Source organism: Megalops cyprinoides, chromosome 19 (genome assembly GCF_013368585.1).
Source record: "Megalops cyprinoides isolate fMegCyp1 chromosome 19, fMegCyp1.pri, whole genome shotgun sequence".
In the NCBI taxonomy this organism is placed as follows: Eukaryota; Metazoa; Chordata; class Actinopteri; order Elopiformes; family Megalopidae; genus Megalops; species Megalops cyprinoides.
This window is the reverse complement of record NC_050601.1, coordinates 21,578,957-21,600,914: the sequence shown is the minus strand read 5'-3', so window position 1 is coordinate 21,600,914 and position 21,958 is coordinate 21,578,957. Positions and strand designations below refer to the sequence as shown.

General features: G+C 40.5%; 1 protein-coding gene across 3 annotated transcripts; it reads left to right on the top strand.

The window, feature by feature from the left end:
- Nucleotides 1–13,396: 13,396 nt before the first annotated feature.
- On the top strand, nt 13,397–21,505 carry si:dkeyp-113d7.1 (uncharacterized protein LOC407709 homolog). Of its 3 annotated transcripts, none has more exons than XM_036552023.1 (3): nt 13,397–13,574; nt 16,021–16,131; nt 19,477–21,505. In XM_036552023.1, exon 3 carries the CDS (start codon nt 19,643–19,645, stop codon nt 21,170–21,172), a length of 1,530 nt encoding a protein of 509 aa, XP_036407916.1. In that variant the 5' UTR covers nt 13,397–13,574; nt 16,021–16,131; nt 19,477–19,642; the 3' UTR covers nt 21,173–21,505. The 3 variants fall into 3 exon arrangements, with proteins under 3 accessions (XP_036407916.1, XP_036407913.1, XP_036407915.1); XM_036552020.1 differs by having other exon boundaries at nt 16,021–16,443; XM_036552022.1 differs by lacking the exon at nt 16,021–16,131.
- Nucleotides 21,506–21,958: the final 453 nt, after the last annotated feature.

Sequence of the window (21,958 nt, the reverse complement as noted above, 5' to 3'; positions counted from 1 at the left end):
GCTTGATTCTGTACCTAGGGAAAAGAGAGCAACAGAACTTTCTTGCTCTCCTCCTAAAATTATCTGTATTTAGAAATGTGGGATAAAAACAGGGACTATTAAGACCTTTGACGCCCGATTCTCTCGATGTCCGGCCTCGTGGGCAAATTGAGCAGACTGTAATTTAAAACGGTGCCTCTACGAGTTCGGCCGAGTCTCAAGCATGAAACCTCTAAAAAGGGACCCTTACAAAGCTTGTACCTGTTCTGGCCAGACTTCTCATTACAGTGACCTTGTACCCTCTGGCCAGACTTCTCATTACAGTGACCTTGTAGCTGTATAATAATGCTATTATATAGTACTACTACTATTACTTGGCTTGTGCTGGTTCCATAATGTTGGCACTGAAAAACTGAGGGCAAAAATAATGCAGTTGGTTGTATTATCGGGAATTTTTTGTCAGGTCTTGAAAATCATAATTACTAATTTTACTGAAATAAAAGTACAACAAATCACACTCCTACAATTAAAAAAAAACTAGCCTTAATAGCCTAATAAATCTAATATGTTTCTAAGTGCTGCTGCCATTTTGTTTTGGGACATAAATTAATCATGAAATTAACTGAACAGCCAGTTAAACTCGCAGCAAGAAACAGATAAGGCTGCTTTACCTGATACTCGGTGTTCCAACATGCCCACTTCAGCTGGTTTCAGGCTTTTACGAGAGACCACTGCGGTGACACAAACTGGGGCATTTGTGTTTTTGTAGCGGTAAGCTTGTCCTCCATTTTTAGCTAGCTGGCAGGGCTGTCTGATCAGTTTGGGGCTTAATGTTACACGTATGCACATATGTGTATTTTTATGTTTTTGTGTAGCAGAAATCAGAACAGCTAGTGACATGGTACAAATAAACCACAGTGCTGTGTTTGGAATCATACCATCTGGTATTACCAAATACAGGCACAACTGCAACTGTTACTTTATACTATAGATATAATGTGAGTACACCTTGTTACACTGTCCCCTCAACACATCAGGCACAAGGCCATATGAATATTATGTAAGTTCTGTGTATGTCCACATATGTAATTACGTTCAGTTGAGGGTTTCCCAGTACTGTGTTACAAGATGCATTTACACTTGTATCTACACTCAGATGTACAAAATAAATCATGAAAAATATAATGGTTAATGATAATAGTTATTAGTGACATGTAATTATACAAGCACAAGGCCACCGTAATGTAAAAATGTCATCCATGTCTTTGTCTGTTATTTATAGTAAAAAATGCTGGTGAGGATTATTTTTCAATGTGGATAGTGAGGGGGAAAAGACCAAAGTAGTTTTGGTTTCTATAGGAATATATGCACTTATGGCAGCAGACACAAGAAGACACCATTTTCCTGTTTATGTTCACTATGGAGAGTTATGACCAATACCCACTAATTCAGTCTCTACTGCAGATACTGTTGCCATGTTCCCAGCAGCCTTTGCTGGCTAAAGTTAAACTCTAATGTGCTAATGTGAGTATATTGGAAGATGAAGGCTGGCGTAGATAAGTCTTTTCTGAAAAGTAGGCAGCCATGGGGAATATTCATATACTTTCGTAGGCTGACGTTTGGAATTGAAGTTAAACTTAAATATTACAGGGGTCATTTGCTATAGGTAACACTGATGTCATTTCAAGGCTTTTTAGCCTGTTAAACCTGTTGTAGTGTAACACATCGTAACTATGGATAGCTATATGTTTACACTATTAATTAATCTTTACTCTCGCATTTTCTATACGTACATTTATTTCCCTTTACCTTGACACCAGACCATGTCTCCCAAAAAAGTCATTTCAAACTGCAGCTTCCCTTTGATGCTTCCACTCCTAAAATTGTACAATGTCTGTAAAATAAAATTTGAACTTGTAAAATTTGATTCACAGATTTGTAAAAAAAAAAAAAAATGCATGAGAAATGGTCCTTTTTTTAAATAGGGATCAATTGTGACTGATTCCTTGGACATCACATATTCAAAGCTCCAAGGCTCCTTTTCAGTATAAAAATAAGTAAATAAGTGTAAGAGGTCTTATCACAGTCTGTGCTGTGTTTTTAAGCACAATTTTTTTTTTGCCCTTCCATAATTTTTTTAACTTAAACATCCCCAAATGTAACAAACCTTATGGTGTGGATATGCAAGGGAGCATAAGCAGGTACAGCAATAAAGATTAAAATGAAAAATAATTCTAGAAACCACATTTTTGACGCATTTACTTCTGTTTTGGTGTACTTGTTTTATAGGATTTTTTAAAATACAATATGAAATCATGTTCTAAATTGTGTTTGTAATCCAGAAGTGTCGGTGAGAATGTCTGGAACCTTAAAATTCAAATATATTTTTTACTTTTAAGATTTATAGGTCCCCGGTGTAAATATTAGCGCTGGAGTAATATGTAATAGTAAGAAAGCCTTGAATAATCGAACATGTACTTTGCAGTTTAGCGTTGAGAATGTAGATTACACCAGACGGTGAAAGAACGGGTCTGATTGTGGAAGGGCCAGTGGGGCGAGGTGGGGGGCCTTCGTGAAATGACCTTGGAGGCTTTCCATTCCATACTGAGAGTGAGTGGAAAGGCGCTCTTGTTCCTGTCAATGCAGATTAAGATGTGATTTCTTCATGATAATAACATTGTGTCAGTGGCATGACATAAATTTACATCATATGTAAGAATATGATACTTGGGTACTTAGTGTGACATACCAAGGATAAAAAAAAAAAAATAAACATCGTCAAAAATGGTCCCATTGCCTTCATTTGGAGCAGTTACTGAGTCATCACGTGCCACGGAAGCCTTTTCTCTAAACAAAAAGAGAGGAAATGTTTGTAAGTGATTTCACCACAGAATATCATGCTGAGTGACAAGTGGAAATAGTACTGGGGGGGGGTGGGGAGGGGTGGGGTCCAAAAGGACAGCAGGAGAGAAATCAGAAATTCATGCCAGCCATTAATGAATGCATTTTAAAAAATGAAATGCATTTTGAAAAGAATGATCATGCCTGGAAAGACTGTAAAACACATCAGTTTAACAAGGACCTTCGTCCTCTGATTTCTATTTTTATTTTTATTTTTTTTTCTTAATGTGTTTCTAGGGGATGTATCAGTAACCATCACAACAAAACATATCTATATATAGGAGTCTTAGTGAAAGTCAGGGTTTATTCTGTAATAGATGGAGAGAAAAATATTGACCAGATTGTCTAATGTGTTAGTAATGGGAATTCATTGCTTCATGAACGCACACACACAAACACCCCTCCAAAACATGTGATATACTGTACAATCTCTCAATCATCACATCTGGCGAGGGGAGACAGTGATAGTTCTCAATAGTCTTGGTATTGTTGTATTTTGTGATCTAAACTACCTAAAGGGTGTCTTTTCAGTCAGTGTTATTGCACAAATTCTCTGAAAGTTGATGCTGATGTGTCAATCCAGTGTTTTGAAATAAATTTTTTTGATATGATATGTAATATCTACAATTTATTTGTTGCTTTTGTTTTGTTTTGTTTTCGGATTGGTGTGATCATGCAGTGGGTCAGAAGTCCAGTAATGATTTACTCTAAGCTTTAGCGTAAAAAGGCGACTGAGATTTTGAAGATCTCCGTTGTGTTACTGAGTGTCATAGCAGAGGGTATGAATGCGTTTGCATTCTTTCAGCATATCATTAAAAAATTGCCATCCTGACGATGACTGTTCCATTCCAAAAAACCTTTCCAGTCTGAAGTGTAGACTTTTTAGTGTTTCGTTTTGGAGGGGCACATTATAAATGGATCCAAAAACCTTTCTGGCTTTTTCAGCGGTATTTGTTCACTTTAATAAATTAGAGAAAAATATTTTGGTCTCTGGGTGTAGCGCTGTTGTGAAATGGGTAATGGTAACTGTTGGGTACACTGTAAAAGAACATGTACTTCTCATTTTATGCCAAAGGTGGTGATGCTTTCTGGTTGTCTTTTGGTCATTGTCCTTGCATTGCAAGTGGTTTCCACTGCCTCATTCCACTCATTCTCATTCCACTGTCTCAGAATGACATGTTACAACACAGCACAATACCAACACATACCCTGAAGTAAAACTTCCACACATAATGAATGGGATTAGATGCACAGAGTTAATTTACAATCACAAAACAAGAGGGTGATGTGACAGGGGCTCCCAAGTGGCCGCCCTTAATGGTGTCCCATAGATGAGCTCCCTTGTCTTTGTATGAAAAGGCTGCTGCCTCCTCACAGATGAATCCAGTACATACCCTCCACAGTTAATGAGCTGATTGGCAGCCAACTGAGAGGGGAAAGCCTAAGCTAATTAGACTAGCAGTTAAAATGCGCTCACAAAACTAAGCCAAAAAAACAATCATGTGATCTCTATGTGTGCTAAGCAACACACTGCTAAAATGCAAGAATTAAATGCAGTAACACCAACTTACAAAATTGGTATTTAGGTTAGTGATGTGGAAATAATGAAGTTCACACTACCCAAACTACATGGACACTAAACTAATTGCTCTTGTTCATGGTTGTTCTGCAGCCAGGTGAGAGGAGGAAGCCCAAACTCTACCAATTAATTAGACTAATAGTTAAGATGCATGAATGAAACCAACCAAGGCAAAAAAACAAAAAGAATCGTGATTGTAATATGACGCTACATGAATTGTAGTGCTAAGCAACTCTTAAAATACAACACCATTTAATGCAATAACTCTGTAACTCTCTAATGCACACTTTAACATACTCATTTCTGAATTAAATGATGCGTACATTTTTCAATTTCCTTATGTAGACTTACAGTTTCTGTTTATAACAGGTAAGAGTTCTTGTACGCTCAAAACACCTGTGTCTTTTGTTCCTTCTGGAATCTTGGGCTTTCAGCTGTCTATTAAAATGTGCAGATATGGTCTTTGCATGGAGCAAAGCATGCTGATGCAGAGAACTCCGAGTAACCAGGTTTTCCCAAGGTTGCAAAAACTTTTTCATCATTTATATGAACAAATCAGAGTCTTGTGGTGAAATTGTGAGAGTTTGTACATAAGAGTGCGGGCTTTGCAGTAAAATAAATTATTGCTGTCCCTGTCCTTTCTGCTACTGATAAAAGAGAAGGGATCATACTGATCCAGGAACTACAGGCAAGATAATTGAACTTCTGGGTAGCATCTCATGTACGATTTTGGAAAATCACAATGGATAGGTAAGAATTATTCCTGGAAAAAGTAGTGTCAAATTAGGTCTATGAAATGTTATTTTGTAATTTTCAAAAGCTACATGACAGAGTTCAGCATAAGCGTCAAACTGAAATCAGTTGGAATAAATGGGGTTGTGTCAAAGGGGGTTCAAAATTAGCTGCACCAGCGAATGCTGACATGCAACAATTACAGGGATCTTATCTGATCAATGAGCTGTGTGACAGTGGAATCCTTTAGGGGTTGGTGCTGGGACATCTGCTGTTGATTATTTATATTTAAAGAAATGTTAAATAGAACCCAGAACTGGGCAGACACCTGGGAAATGAAATTCAACACAAGTAAATGTAAAGTTCTGCGGGTGAGCAATAAATAAGTACAATCAATTTGTCAGACCACATTAAAGTACTGTGTTCTGGGCACCAGAGATATAAGAAGAACGCAGATGCACTTGAAAAAGTACAGACAAGAAGACTGGTTCCTGGTATCAAACATAACAGTTGTGAAGAGAGATGCCAGAAACTTAACCTCTTTAATCTCACCAAAAAGAGACTCACCAGGGATTTGATTAAGGAATTTCTTGGATAAAGCGAGGACTGATAAAGTGAACCACAGAAGACATTTAAACATGACTTCTGTCAGCAGAACAAGAGTACGTAGGTGGAAATTAGTGAAAGGTGAAGTTCACACTGACACTGAGAAATATATTTTTCACTCAGACAGTTATAAATGAGCAGGATTCATGGTTGAAGCAGAAAGCCTTAAAGTGTTCAAACCCAATATACGGTGCTACAAACTCTCCAGACTGTAGGCAGAATGTCGAGGCTAGATGGGCTGAATAGCCTTTTCTTCTTATTATGCTCTCATGTTCTGTCAGGCGTGAATGCTTGAAATACATGCCCACTCTTAGAAAAAAATGGTGCTAACTACAACCATATGGGGTTCTTTGCCTTGTCCCCATAGTTCAGTTAGAACTCATGAACAGGTTCCAACTACAACTTTTTCTAACTAGAATCCTCTGTGATGGGTTCTACCAAGAGCCCTTTTATTTTGTAATGGTCCTATGTGGAACCCTCTTGTCTTCGAAGGGTTCTGTCAGGAACCATCTAATATTGTCCCATTTTCTCCTAAATTTTGCTGTATTGCCTTGGTCATCTATTTTGGCCATATTTTATGACAATTTTATGACAACGTTGGCTACACTTTGATGATATAACTCAAGGTGTTTCTTGAATGTATTATTTTTAATGGGACAGTGAGGACATTAAACCCTCTCACCAGAAAAGAGGGCCTGTGTGTGACCACTTAAACCCACTCTCTCAAGCCACTTGCACACTTCTTTGCTTGTCCAACTTGAGAAAGAACTAATTTCTCCAAAAAGAAAAAAGAAGCAAGAAGCGAAGTGCATTAAACAAGAAGCTCACCTTCTACAACAATACTCTGTAGCTAGGCTCAAGATGGATGTAGTAAATATGATCCTTATCTGTCCTTGCCTTATTACGCTGAGCCTCTCTTGAATTTTATAAGAAATAGTGCCTTGCTGAAGTATGATGTCATAATGTTTGCTTTAGCTTATCTTGTTTCTCTGATGCATCTTATCTTTTTGGTTTTTCAATCCAGTCACTAGCATCAATGCTCAAGAATGATCACACTCTGTGTTCCAGCCTGACTCCTCCCTTCTCCCATTCTCCACCCTTCATTTATTTAAAAGAATTGTCCTTTTGTATGGAATATGGTGGGAACTCTCTCCCATCATGCTTCTGAATGTATGAGGGGGAGTGAACAACTTCCTGATCAATGGTAGATAACCAGAATGCAGTGACACAGCAGACATTTCTGTTGATGTGCCGCACCTACTGGGTCGATGAGGAAGTGTGCTGACCTGGAATTTCTCTTAGAAAGGCCATCTGTTGGGGTGGATTGTTAGTGTAGCAGTAAAACCACATGTCTCTGGACCAGCGTACTCCCCCCTACAGTGGAAGTCACGGCCTTGAATCCTACATGAGCTATACATTTCTGATCCCTCTTCTTCCCTCTTCTCTGTCCCCCTGCTCACTTTCTGGCATACGTCATCCCACATGAAAGAAAATGATCTGTCATGTGTGTATATCCTATGGAGAACAGAAGAATTGCCTTTTGAAAACACCTTCCTACAAATTGGCATTGGCATCATATTACACAGGCAATATGAATGCCTGATGGGCCAAAGAACAAATGTCCCTTCTATCATGGATGTAAAAGTTTTCAAAGCAGTCATCATCCCATACAATGTATCACTGCAGCTTTGATTCCCTAGCTGGCTCCTTGGCTGCAGTGTGAGGGTAGCAGCCCAGAGCATTGTAATTGGTTGTGCCCTTAGGGAGGGTGGCACTGCTGGGTTGGTCTCCCTCTTGTCGCTCTGTAGCAACAGTTATGGTCAATTGGGGCATCTATACAGTTGTGAAACGAGGCAAATAGCACTCTTTTCTAAGCATGCTACATTGTTCAGTAAAGGTCACAACTTGTAAAGCAAAAAAGCAGCAGTTGGCTTCGCCAGCATCAGAGGAAGCTCATTGTGGCCTTTGGCTGCCCAGACTGAGGTAGATGTTGTGCGATAAGGACATCTGCAAGGTTGAGTAATTGGCAATTCATAGTTAGGAGAAAAAGGGGAGCAACAAATATTACTGTCTATTTAGGGAATCATTTTTGGGCACACAAGCTCCCCCCTCCAGAGGTTGAAGTTACAATGATCGAAACAAATACTTAATATAGTGGCTCAGTGACTAGGCTCACTAAGGCTAGAGATTCAATACCCCCAGAGATCACATAAAGCAAATGTATGCACTGTACTCTCAGTTGCTCTAGAAAAAAGGTACCAGCTAAGTGTAATATTTTATACATTGTAAAATATCAAAAAGTAAGAGCTACAACATACAAATACTCCATACTAAACACTTGCCTCTCTGCTATCACAACTGTCCTACACTTTAAAACACTGACACACAATTCAGCTCAGCTGGAAGGAGGGGCTAACCAATTAACTTGGTTGCCTGTTCAATACACAACATGACTACACAAGTAACTGCACTGCTTAGGATGAAATAATTGAAAAGATATTTAATTATGGCTGAATATAAGTAAAATGATTTCATTAAGGGGATCCTGGTGTGATGTACAAACTTTCAAAAATACATTTTAAAACATGGGTAAATGTTTCAGTCTTTAAGGGTGAGGATCATAACACCCACGCTTTAAAACTTTTCTCAGATTACTGAATAATGCCTGATGTTGAAGTTTAAACACTGTTTTAACAACAAAGCCCTATTTAAACCAAAGTCAGCAAACAATTTACGATAGATAAGGTTTATTAGGATGGCAAGAATTCTGTGGAAAACCCTTCCGCCTTGTGTGTAGAATCATTTCACTCTGCAAGGAATCCTTGAACTCTTTCTTCCAAAAAGGATTCTTTGAATAAATGTGTACTTGATGGGACCTTGTGTCTTGCAAAAATATAGATAATGGTTCAAGGTAGAACCTTACCCCTCCAAGAAGAACCATTTTGAAACACTTTTTGTCCGAGAGTGTTGCTACGGATTCTTCCTTCATTTCCAGCTAGCTTCTCAGTTAGCTATCCCGAGGTATATTATCAATTACACTATTATCAATATTTAATGAATATTTCATGTTGATTAGTAGTTTCTTGTATGGAAAAATGTCAATGACTAAATACCACAAAACAAGCCCTTTTAGTTTGTCCAGCTTTGTTCTACTTACATCAATCTTTTTTAGTCATTGGTGCAAGGATAACTACCGTAGCTATGAAACATGGCTTCAAAAAAAAACGCAAGAGGAAGAAAAGAGCTACATTTGTGATGAAGCAGGAGGGTCAACTGCAGAGCCAGTGTATTGCAGCAACTGCACCTTTGACTGACTGTACTCAGAACATTGATCACAATCTTTGAAAGCAATTATTGACATTAACATAGGCCTTTAATCATAGCTTTATTTAGTTGCGACACATCAGAGGAGCTCTCCCTGTTCAGTTATTGTGCTGGACGGCATCAGTTTCTAATGGAATTATTTTTCTATCCTTGTCTTCTTTTCTATCTGTATCTTCTTTTACATTTTTGCATGTTACATGTGGTAGAGCTGAAAATCATCTAGCCATACTGTTTTATTTGTAGTTAGTCTTGTCAGGAACATCGCAACAAAAAGGGCTTTCTGTGTTCCAAAATCCCAAGTTACATGCACATATTGCAAACGGAATTCTCATTCACATAATTGATGCCAAAATGAAGTCAAGTTACACTGCACAATTTGGGTGACATGACCTCACGCAAATTGGACAAGCACCAACCCATACCTACCTAGCGTTTCTTACATTCTTTCACATAACATGGTCCTGTGTTTTTTTCATCTTAGCATCTGAAGAGAACAATGTCTACTAATGTGTTTCCTTTGTCCCCTTTATGCTGCCCTGTTTTTTAATTGTCAATGGTACACAGTATTAGGCTCATCTCACTGCGACAACCTCTGCACTTGTGCAGGAGTACTGAAAAAAAAGGAATACTCAAACACTAATGGTGCAATGGTGTGTAATTTACTATTTTTGTATGCTGAAAGCATTTTTTGTGGAGATTAAAATGTCTTACATCTGTTTAAAGCACAGCTCATATATCAAGATGTCTAGATATGTCTTATCAGAATTTTCATACATGAGCCGTAGATAAGCAAGTTATCTGCATGATTTTACTTGACTTTCTAGTGGACCTATGAAGTCATATTCTATCCACTAGTGGAGATGTGCTTTCAAGCTAAAAATTTTTGAAATGTTAATGCTGGAATTTTGGATGGTTAAACATTCCATAAAAACTGCAATTAGAGGAGAAAAAAAGGTTTCTAACAGATTCTATTACATTTCAATGGTTTTATAATAAACTAATAAAATAAATGGGAACAGAATGTATCGATGGGCTTTTAAAAGGTTTTTAATATTGCTGCAAATCAGTGTTTCAACATTGCCAGTATTTGAAATTCTTACTAATACACCACATATAATACAAAATTCTGGCATCTGTAGGCTATTTCAGAACAAAAAGAATCCCACAAGTGTCTTTTAAAGAACACAAGTGTATTGTAGAATTAACATTTCTACAGTTGATCGGCTGATATGCTTTCTTCTGCTCTCAACAAAAGCAGTGAAGGAATTTATTACTATATTACTTTTGGCTGTGCTGAGATGCATACTGCCTTATCCTTTCTGTCATTCTTGCCTATACTCAGTGTTGGCTGGAGATGGTTTAGCATTGATCTGACGTTTCCACTGAAACCAACATTTGTATTGCAAATATTGCACTTGACTTGACTTGTGCATGTGAATCATCTGGATTTTTACATGACACATACCCTCAAAAGTGCTGGAGCTCAAATTCCAGTTAATGTATCTAATGCATGCTTTTCCTCACCTGAGAAATAGTGTGCGAATGCTACTTAGCAAATGATGAATTAAATAAAGAAACCTTTTAGTTCTGTCAGTGCACCCCCTTTTCAGTATACGCTGACATTTTTTTTACATAGGTAACATGTTATAGGTTTTAAAAATTCTATTTCGTAGAAGGCATGTTGCAGACGAGTATGTTGATTTAAACTTTTCAGCACAACATACTTAAAAGGATGTGCTCTGTTAATTAACTTACCCTTGTATTATTGCTACAATAAGCAATGTTACTATTATAATTGTAATGCAAGTATGTTTTTTCCAGACATAACAGCAGTTTACCTTCTTTAATGTTGAAATGGACAGACAAGATTTCATTGTACCTCATTGTCTCTATATGGGCAGAAATGAGGAGACCATTTTTTAGATAAATGGACAGGTTGCCAGTTTTACACACTGCAGTGGTCATTTAAAAAGAAGGGGGACCATAGACCATAAAATTTAAGGTACAGAAACAGCTGATAAGCAAAGAGAATAAACAATGCTTGAGAAACACATCCCTATATTGGAACGTGCCTTTAAAAGAAATGTCCGAAGCCTTTACACTACCTACACTGGGGATTCCTCCAGAATCTGTTGACTTTGGAAGGGTTTTTAAAAACATTTTGTTATATTTTGTTTTGCTGTTTGAAGTTGTTGGAGTTTGCTGTTTGAAGTTTGAAGGTGTATCGCATTAGTTGCCCTATACACTGTAGTTGTACAAATCAGATAGTACTGTGTCCTCAAACAGACCTTGCTCTCAGCTGAGAACTACTGTCTCATTGTGGAACTGTACACATCCCGTCCCCGTACTGTCGCTATACTTACTGTATGCACTTTTGTATGTCACTTTGGATAAAAGCGTCTGCTAAATAAATAAATGTAAATATATCATTAATTATGCTTCAATAAAATTATTAATGTAGCTATAGCTGCCCCAGTAATTAGAGTTTGTGTCTGGGTTTCACAGCATTTCAAAAGAACACTGTGATGATGGCTTAAAGTCATTTCAGTCCACAAACACTTCTAAAATGGTTTGAAATAAAAGCAAACACATGAGTTCATCGCTGCTAGCTGGCTATCCAGCTAAACTGTATACCTAGCTAGTACCTACCTAGCTAAACATATAAGTATTTAAGCTTATATGTTAAGCTTTTATCTTCACAATGGTTCCAGCCTCCCAGGATTAAATATGCAGCATTTTTCAGATTGAATGACAGAACTAAGAATCTTTTCATGAACGGTTTATTTGAATGTATTGAATAATATGTCACATCACAAAAAATTAAGGCCAAATGGTTGACTGGAAAGTTGATGTAATGGCAAGTGATAAAAGACATTGCTGACTACACTATGTTACTCTGTGTTCCAGCAACTCAGATTAGCTGGCTAACCAACTCATCTTAGAGGCTAATAATTGTGTTTTTGTCATAACAGTCAGCAAAAATACAGCAGTGTGAGGTTTGATGATTGAAACATTGAAACACTATGTTGCCAGAGTTTGGTGTGGTTCCAATTCGCTTACTTTGAAGCACATTTTACCCTAGGGGCCTCTGCATCCCCCTCACATGTACGGCCTGGCCGAACTTGACCTCAGCAGCCAAGAAGTCTGCTAAAGCACCATCTGGTTTCTTGGAAGGCGACACGCAGGCGTGTTTTTTATTTTTAACAGAAAAACTCATTGCACTCAAGCAGAGCACGTGCCCACCACACAATCAAAGCTTGCAGCTGTAAGCCAAGAGAGAGAGGATGGAGGATTAATGTTCCACAATCAAAGCTCACCCAGGAAGACCAGCACCTGGCACAGCTGCACAAGGAGACTAGAAAGCAAGGGGACGGATGTAATGTCAGCCTACACAGCATGCTCTTATGGAAGTGCATCTGTCTCAACACAGATGCCAGTTCTCAGGCAGTGCACTAAGAGAGGACTGGCTAGAACTGAAAGCTGTGGCACCATTTACCTGCTTGGACAGTGTTACCATTACAATCAGAAAGCACAGAGACAACCAGTCAGGGCTTCCTCGTCTCAATGCTCTCTGGCATCCTGGGATTCATTACGCACCTTCAAGTTGCTTGGATGACATCTATGGAGGAGTGTCTGTCCTCCAATCAATGCCCACATAAGTGCGTAGTGTGACAAACATGCAAGTGTATTGGAGGATTTCATTCATCTTGCTTCAGCATCTCAGCACGAATGCAGAGATTGTCGCACCAAGACTTTAAAACCAGAATACCTATGTCTCAAAATCGACACTCGGGTTCAGACCAACAGAGTCTAGAACTATTGGTGAAGTGCCACAAATACACGGCCTAGTCCAACAAGCAGACATATATATAACATCTAACACCAGTTTTCTTTCAGTCTTTTTGGCTACCCTGTAGACAGTTTGAAGCCTCAGCAACCCACTTCACTGGCATGCCAAGAGGTGAGCACATGTCTGAAAAATGAAGCCAGTGACATTTTGGGAAAGCAGTGCATGTTCGAAAGCAAGTGCGAAGTGGCATGACCTGACCCACTTAAAACGCTGTTTTCATCAAAATAACACAACTGTAAGGATTAGCTTGGTATGCGGCTCCCGCTCTGAACTTATCGGAAGTAAAATGACGCCATCCTGAGTGCACGCTGCGCGCGCATTCGCCTCTCACCAACGGAAGTGCAGAAACACCGAGGAAAGCGTCAACGGAGGGAGTCAGGGAAAGAGAGAGAGAGCGAGAGAGAGAAAGAGGGAGGGAGGGAGAAAGAGAGAGAGAGGGAGGGAGGGAGAAAGAAAAGGAAGGAAGAGTGGTACGGAGGCTGAGGGGAGTCTCGGGCCGAGGTAGACGTGGCGAATCCGTTCGGGTTGAAAGTGCCGCGAAGTCCACCCGAAAGGCGATTTAAACGAACGGGAGGAGAAAGAAATGAATCGAGAAAACGGCAGGTAGCGAGCGCACACGCTAATTGCTTTATTTGATTTTTTTTCCATTTCCCCATCTTTCTCCAGATGTGCGTTGCTAGCCAGCTATCTGGCGAGTGTGTGGCCCTTTTGCTGAGATGGCTAGCAGGCTAGCTAACGTTAGCTACCTTACCTTTTGTTTTCACAGTACTGGCTAGCTAGCTACTTAATTTACTGACTACAGTGCTGGCTTGCGAGTCTGTTATCTCACTTAGTTTGCTACTTGTCTAGCGAGTCGAATAAGCAAAAAGGCATTAACTAATTGTGCAGGGTAGCTCTTAGGGAAGGTGGCAAGCTAACTTTCATATTAACTTCGTTAGCTGTCGGTACCATTAGCGGTAAACAAGATGGCTACTAGCAAACTAGCTAGCTGGCTTAGGGTCCTCTCTTTGTATTTTAGCTTGCTAGCCAGCGAACTGAAATGTTCACGTTCCTTCTGAATATTTGAAACTGTGTTTCAGCGGATGTCGGCTAGTTAGGTAACGTTAGCCATATAGCGAACTGTATTGGTCCTGCGCGCCTCCGGGCAGCCAACTAGTTTGCTAGCTAACGTTAAACTGCCCTAGCGTTATCTTTGTTGCTAAACAAATCAAAGTATGCAGCTACCAAGCTAGCTATTTCATCGGATAGCTACCGAGCTAGCTAATTTGGTAACTGTGTATGTGCACATGGGAATGGCAATAGCTAGTTAACTAAAATAACCGGCATGTTCGCTGAAAAGGTCTCACCTTCGTTTAACCGGCGAGAGAAGTCAGTGATGCGGTGACCGCGAAAACGGGTGGCTGACTGGTTAAATTGATTCTGTGTGCGGTTGGGTTAGCAACGTTGCAGGCTAGCTGTTGGTTAGCTAGCTGTGTTCCGCTGTGTGATAGATTTTCGTGAAGGCATTCTTTCTAATGCTTGATGTGCTTTTCTGGTGCAGGTAGTTAGAATAGCCCGCCAGCCATTCCGCCGTACTCTTTCACCAGTAAATTTAATGTTCGAAGTGAAAACGCGCCCCAATAAGTTGCTAAATGCGCAAAATAAAGTAAAAGCAAAAAAGTCGAATCCGATGAGGTAGCTACTGTTACGTTTGACGATGGGGGAAAAGTCGACGTTTTGCTGAAGTGGTCATTTATTCTACTTGTCTGTCACTTTACCGAAGAGAAAACGGCTTGATCGCTCTTGGACAGAGCCTTTGAAAACTTTAAGGGACTCGTGTGTGACACATTCTCGCTCGCAGTCTGTCGGAAGTGGCTACAGGATGTAAAGGCAGAGCTCGGCTCACCTGCGCGCTCTTAACTCCCCAGCACCTGCAGTCGTGAAATCGACACATCAAACAGCAGAATTCACCGAAACGCACCGCCGCAGCCACAGCAATCTCTTCTCGTTTATCACCCTGTGCGATTAAACCGAGGCGAACACCTGCACACACTGCTACACGGGAGAAACATGTATGTTCAGTTATGTGGCAGTTGTACGTGCGAGTTAATGGAAGTCACTCGGCCTGTTGCATTAAAGAAATAAAGGGTCATACCAGATGAAGGCATAACGAAGAATACAAAGTGATTTAGACTATTCCATGATCCAATAATGCACACATATTGTAAAATGTATGCAATGATGTAGTACTGGGAATTGATTCTTTTAATGTTGCCAAAGATGTCTAGAACAGTTCTACTCATACATCTGAAATTCTGCCTCAATTATATCTAAAAATAATTCCACACATATGAATTGAATTGCGGTGTAAATTGTAACAGGCATTGTGGGATTGAATTTTGGAAGCACAGCTGTGCTTTTGAACCAAGTTGGCCTTTTCGTAAAAGAATCTCGATTGCGCGGCCACATAGCCTAATTTATTGCACAGCAGCTGGCATAGTTTGAGTTATAGGAAGCGCTCTTCATTGCTTTAACCAACAAAGAAAAAGGAGGCCATGTACATATTGACAGTTTTGCTCCAGTGAAATCTGGTAGTTTTAAGATGAGCATATGGATCTGTTTTAGGTAGGATGCTACTGTTCTAAATCTGGGAAGTGGGGAAAGTATGACATTTCAGAAATTAATTACTGTCTTTAGTAGCCTAAAGACAGTAAAACAATGTTGTAAGTTTATTTGAGCACCTTTTTGAACTTGATGCTCATGTTACTGGCTCTAGTACCATGTTCTTATGGCTATCATATTGTGCATTTAATGTATCTTGCCAAGGCAGCTTTGTTCCTTGATCTAGTTAAAATTTCTTGGCAGAATTTTTGGAAATTTCAAGCTGGCACCTGATAAACTCTGCAAATTGGTGGCTGTGGAGATGTCGGAGTGTGGGCTGTTTCACCATGTGGGTTTTTTTTTTTTTTTTTTTTGAATTCTGGGAGTTGTAGTATGTATGACCGTACCTGGATGCAGCTACAGTTATTTGCCAATTGCATGTAAATGTTTTCTTTTTCTACATGTTCAGAGATTTTAGAAGACAGAACATGGATATCTCTGGGGATTACAAAACCATCCACAGTTGCTGACGTCACCTGGCTATTTCTTTGTACTTGTCATGCTTCTGTGGTTTGTCATGGTAGGTTGGGCTCTGTGGATGGATCAAAGAAAGACTCGCTCTTATAATAATTTAGCAAGCTCCTTGTTTTTGACTGAAGTTCAAGTCCCTCCCCCCAAACCAGATGAACCCTGATCTTTTTACCTGCACAACGCATCTCACTGAGTGACATAACAGAAGTAACACTGGCCACTGTGCTGTTCCAGAGATGAACACTCCATGGATACAAACTGTCCCCAACACCATTTGTACAGTGTCCACTTTTTACTAAGTCCAGCGAGACAGACTCATCTCAATCGTGGCAGCAAAGGCAGGAGACGGCCGCCATCATGTGTATGTATAGAAATGAAACGTGACATCATTTGAAATTCAGCTAGCACGATTTACTGTCATACACACAGGAAACTGATGCTCTTAAATGTAAGTGATGCAGCACACAGAGTGAACCATTTAAATATGCTGCAAGATACTAAGACGCAATGAATGCAAAGTGGGTTTTAAAATGTGAAAATATATCACGCTGAATGTTGCCACCAGCAACCACCTTTTTCCTGTGAACTAAATTCCATCATGGAATAACAGGATATCACATTGATGTTATACTGGGTGGAATATGTATTTGTATTAGGCTAAAACATTTCCATCAGGCAGTTGGCAAAATTGATTAGAGTATTCCCTGTATTGCCAAAAAAGTAATCTTCCAGAAAGTAAACTGTTGAGGATTAATTTATACTTTACTTTAAAACGTGTCCTAATATTTAAGTCACTTTTTGTTGTGATGAGAGAACACTGCCTAAATTATGCAATGCACTGTGGAAGCAAGCTTTTCATTTTGCATGTTTTTTTTTTTTTTACTTCTCATATGTAGGGGGTGTTTGGAATGTCACAAAGTTTCAGTAACCTGGAAAAAAGAATAGTTGACAATGTCTTCAGTAATGTATCTCAGTATTTCCCTGCACAGTTTGAGTTCAAAATATACATAAATAAGATGGGTTCTAGGCATAGGTGTATATTTACAGGCTGGGTCCGTCCATTTCTAATCAACCAATGCCTCATGCACTTAGATGGTAGATTCACTTCAGTTTGCTTTCAGATGTTCTGCAGTCATTTACATGAAAATGTCAGATGTATAGACCAGCGTTTCCCAACCCTGCTCCTGAAGGCACACCGTCCTGCATATCTTCTATCTATCCCTGCTCTACCTACCTGACTGAACTCATCAGTGGCACTTTTGATTAGCTGAGCACACCTGATTTAGTCAAGCAGGAAGGATACATAGAAGATATGCAGGACAGTGTGCCTCCAGGAGCAGGGTTGGGAAACACGGGTATAGACTGTCAATCCAAAGTAGGTGTAAGAGGCGTATGTCAGATTGAGCAGATATGGGTACCTAGGCCTATTCAGCCAACCTTGTTGTTTTGCCTGTGGTAGAGGTAAGCAGTGTGCTTTCATGCAGGTAGTGACATAGCTAGCATTCTTATAGCTCATAAGACAAATGAGCTTTTGGTATAAAAATGACAGTTGCTTGTCAGTGATTCCCGTCAGTTTATTTGTAGAAGTGCATTATCTCTAACATCTGGTATGCAAACTGCAATTTTAGATCTCATTTAGCTATTTGAATTGGCTTTCTGGCACAATTTTTACAGTATAGTTGATTATACAAGGTGTAATGTGCATGGTGTAAAATCATGTGGTGTCAGGGCCTGCAAATTCTGAAAATTGCTCCTCACTATGTTATGAGCTGAGTGTGTCGATATGAAGAGATCTCAAAAGTTTCCCTTTTTATAAAAAACTGAACTACATACTGAAATTGTTTCTTACCTTCAGTTCCCAGCATGCAGTGCAGTGTTTTTCTGATGACACAATTGCAAAAATCATTTGAGTGTTTTATGAGACTTTGATTGTTTACTTACTGTGGATGAATCTCAAATTACCTTGTTTATATTGCTTTCTCTGAGAAGAGATAACGACTGGTCTAAATGGATTCCATCTATGGTAGTAATGGTTCAGCTATGATAATGTGTCCATAGATGGCTACCGCTGCAGTGCACAGTAGCCGAAGTGGGTAAAAAAGGGGCAATTAAACATCAGAGTATCTGGAAACCTTTAATAGGCTTGCAGTTATACTGAAGGCTTCGTAATCTTATAGGGCTGCATCAGAATCAGTGGGTGGTGCTGTGGGGTCCAGAAATTGTCTCCTGGGTGGTGAGAGTGTAGTTTCCCTGAATTCAAAGCTTGTGTGGTGTGTCAGCCCCTGCTTTGTCAGTCTCCCCAGACTGTTTTAGCCTGGTTGTAATGTGTGTCAGGTTAACCTGTAGTGTACTCAGTAGCAATATTCAACAATCGACATGTCTGCTAGCTCAAATTGATTTAATAATGTCAACTTAGTGTTCTTGTTTAGTGGTCACTGAAATGTATAAATGTTTAAAAGTACTGTGAGAACCGGGAAAACAATGAAACGCATTTGTTCAACGTTAAGGATAAAGTGCATTGCAGGTGGATTGAATCAGGGCCTGTTTTTTTTTCCATTCTTATGAAGGGGAACAAAAAATTATTTTGCAAAGTCTTGCCAAAAATTTATGGAAATACTTAAAAATAAACTTTGCCCAAAGAATTATTGAAAATTGATCTCATTGTTTTGCCCTTTTAAATTTGTAATGATAATTTTTGTGAAACATTGCAGTATGTTATGTGTACAATATTTGAGTGATCTTAGATCAATGTTAAAACAATTTTAAGCAGTCGCCTGCAACTGTGTTTGTCCATTAGTGCAGTGTTTCTCAAACCTCTCCTGGAGGACCCTTTGTCCTGCATGTTTTAGATCTCTCCTTGCTCCAACACAGCTGATTTAAATGATCAGTTTGTTATTAAGCAGCTTCACGAGTTCATAACGAGTTGGTCATTTGAATCAGCTGTGTTGGAGCAGGGAGAGATCTAAAACATGCAGGACAAGGGGTCCTCCAGGAGAGGTTTGGGAATTGCTGCATTAGTGGTACTACAGAAAATTAAATGGATGTAAAGATTGCTTTCACTCAGTTTTTTTACACACATGTGGTATTTGCCCAACAATGTGGAACAGGTAACAGATAAATTTGTCATTACTGAATCCTTTAATTTGGCCTTAGAATACTCATGTATGTATGCATATTCAGGAATTACTCATAACGGAAAAAATGAAAACTGCTCAAATAGACCATGTACATGGTGATGCAGCCGAGGCTTGTATTAAAACTAATCCGATTATTTTAATACCTGGATATGCCTGACTTAATTGACAATATGAAACTATTTCACTGGAAAATGTTTGTGAAACACCAGTGGCTAATGTCAATGTTTGTAATTGTCTTTTCTGTATTTTTTACCTAGGAGCCACAGAGCTCAACTTTCTCCCTAACCCATGGAAGTGAAAGCTTTCATTTGAGTGGGTGGCAGCATCAAAAGGACTTGTTCCAGGTGAGAACCAGCGGTGATCGGAGGCGAGGAGGTGCCCATTACAGGTAACGGAAGCGAGGGGAAGGAACGGGCTGCTCACATGGCAGAGCTGGAGACGGAGTGCATGACGCTGGGACTCGGCACGCTGGTGTCGGAGTGCTGCAGCCCCGGTCTCGACGCGCTGAAGCCGGAATGCGCGTCTCCCACGCTGCAGGCGCTGCCCTCGGAGTGCGTCCTGCCGGCCCTGAATACGCTGGCGTCGGACTGCGTTGCGCCGGCGCTCAACACGCTGACGTCGGAGATCGCGGAGCCCATGGTCATGCTGCCCTGCGTGAAGAGCGACTCGGACCTGGACGCCATCCGCACCGTGGACCTGTCCGAGATCCAGCCGCTGAGCACCGCCTCGCTCGGCTCCGACCAAATCAAAATGGAGATCAGCGGCCTGGACTACATCAAGTCCGAGCACCACACCGACCTCCACTCCTTCCACAGCGCAGACCTGGACTCCTACAAGAGCCAGTACGAGCCCAGCCTGGTGTTCGACTACATCACCCACATGTCCGACAGCCTGGAATACATCAAGTCTGAGCAGCACGCCGACCTGCAGTATTACTACAACACAGAACTGGGCTCCATCAAGACGGAGTACGAGCCCAACTTGATGTCCAGTCACATCAAAACGGAGATGAACGGCCTGGAGTCCATCCACATGGCCGAGCTCCGAACTGAACTGAACAAGCTCAGGCCAGAAAGCGCCATCGACGGCATGGGGAAGCTGGAGCCGGAGTTCGCGGCAGGGGGCCTCTACGAGCTGCAGTCAGCCCAGGTGGAGAAGGGGCCTGGCGGACCAAGTCAGACTGGAGAGAAAGTGCACGCCACACCCCACCGCAAGCCGCGCAACCTCACAGGCGAGAAGCCCTTCTCTTGCACCCAGTGTGGGAAGAACTTCAGCACTTTGGGGAACCTCAAGACCCACCAGCGCATTCACACAGGAGAGAGACCTTACACCTGCTCCCAGTGCGGAAAAAGCTTTGGCCAGGCAGGAAATCTGAAGAGGCACCAGCTTATCCACACAGGACAGAGACCGTACACTTGCTCCCACTGCTCCAAGGGCTTTACAAAAGCGGACGACCTCAGAGCACACCAGAGGATCCATACTGGTGAGAAACCCTTCTGTTGTACTCAGTGCGGAAAGAGCTTCGCTCACTCAAAAGAACTTAAAACTCATCAGGTGAGTCACACTGGTGACCGCCAGTTTTGCTGCCCTGATTGTGGAAAAAGCTTCAGCAAAGAGATGAGCTTCCGAACCCACCAGCACGCTCACTCTGGGGAAAAACCGCATTGCTGCTCCCAGTGTGGGAAGGCTTTCAGCAATTCAGGAGTCCTAAAAACACACGAGAAGATCCACTCGGGAGAGAGACCTTTCTCCTGCACCCAGTGCGGCAAGAGCTTTGGTCGCTTAGGACATCTCAAAGCACACCAGCAAATCCACACTGGAGAGCGACCGTATTCGTGTCTCCAGTGTGGAAAGAACTTTAGTCAGTCAGGCCATCTTAAAGCACACGAGCAAATTCACAAAAGAGAGAAACAAGGAAGTAGTAGCAGCAGTCGCGGTAACGAAAGCAGTTAGACAACTTTTAACCTCTTAAAGTACTTTTCCTTTTTATAAATACTATATATGTCATTTTCCTTATGTTTTCATATTTTATGTCCTTTATGCATTTTGTTCTTGGGGTCCAATGGTGACTGATTTGCTAATATCAAAGTGGCTGTGTGTTGGGAGCTGCAATGGGGCAAGTGCTGTTACTGAGAGAATAGTAGAAGTATCTGTATCTTGTCTGCTCTGTGTATTGTAGCAAGTGCCATTCCAGTGGTTTTCCTCCAGCAATCATTCACTGTGTACAAGCACATTGATAATAATCTGTAAATCCTAAACCATGTACTGGAAAGAATTATTAAAGAAACTAACACCAAAATTATTTTTGGCTATGATTTTTCATCTGTTTGGAATTGACATTCATTATTGCCTCATTTCAAGATATTAAGAGATTGATCATTTGTTGAAGTGGTCTTCCCTTTGAATTATTGTGCATGTATTACATCTATGAACCAGTGTACAACTGCATGTTGATAATCACAAACATAGTAAACATTTTGCATGTGAGCGAAGGCAACAATTCATGCTTATTAAGGGATGCATTTGAAATATGACGAGTGTCAGTGCATCCCATGTAAGTACCCTGTTACACCTCCACATGGCACTACACTCACACCAGTAGGCAACTTATAACACATGGAGCTGCTGCTCGCTGTTGGCTGAAAGCACTGATAAAAGAAACAAAGTCACTGATGAGGACATCCACCTCCCATTTTGATCAGTTGCACCAAAAGATAATCATTTACATTAAGTTGGATT

What these genes read in the sequence shown, in the direction of transcription:
- si:dkeyp-113d7.1 (XM_036552022.1), top strand. Translation starts at nt 19,643, where the DNA reads ATGGCAGAGCTGGAGACGGAGTGCATGACGCTGGGACTCGGCACGCTG.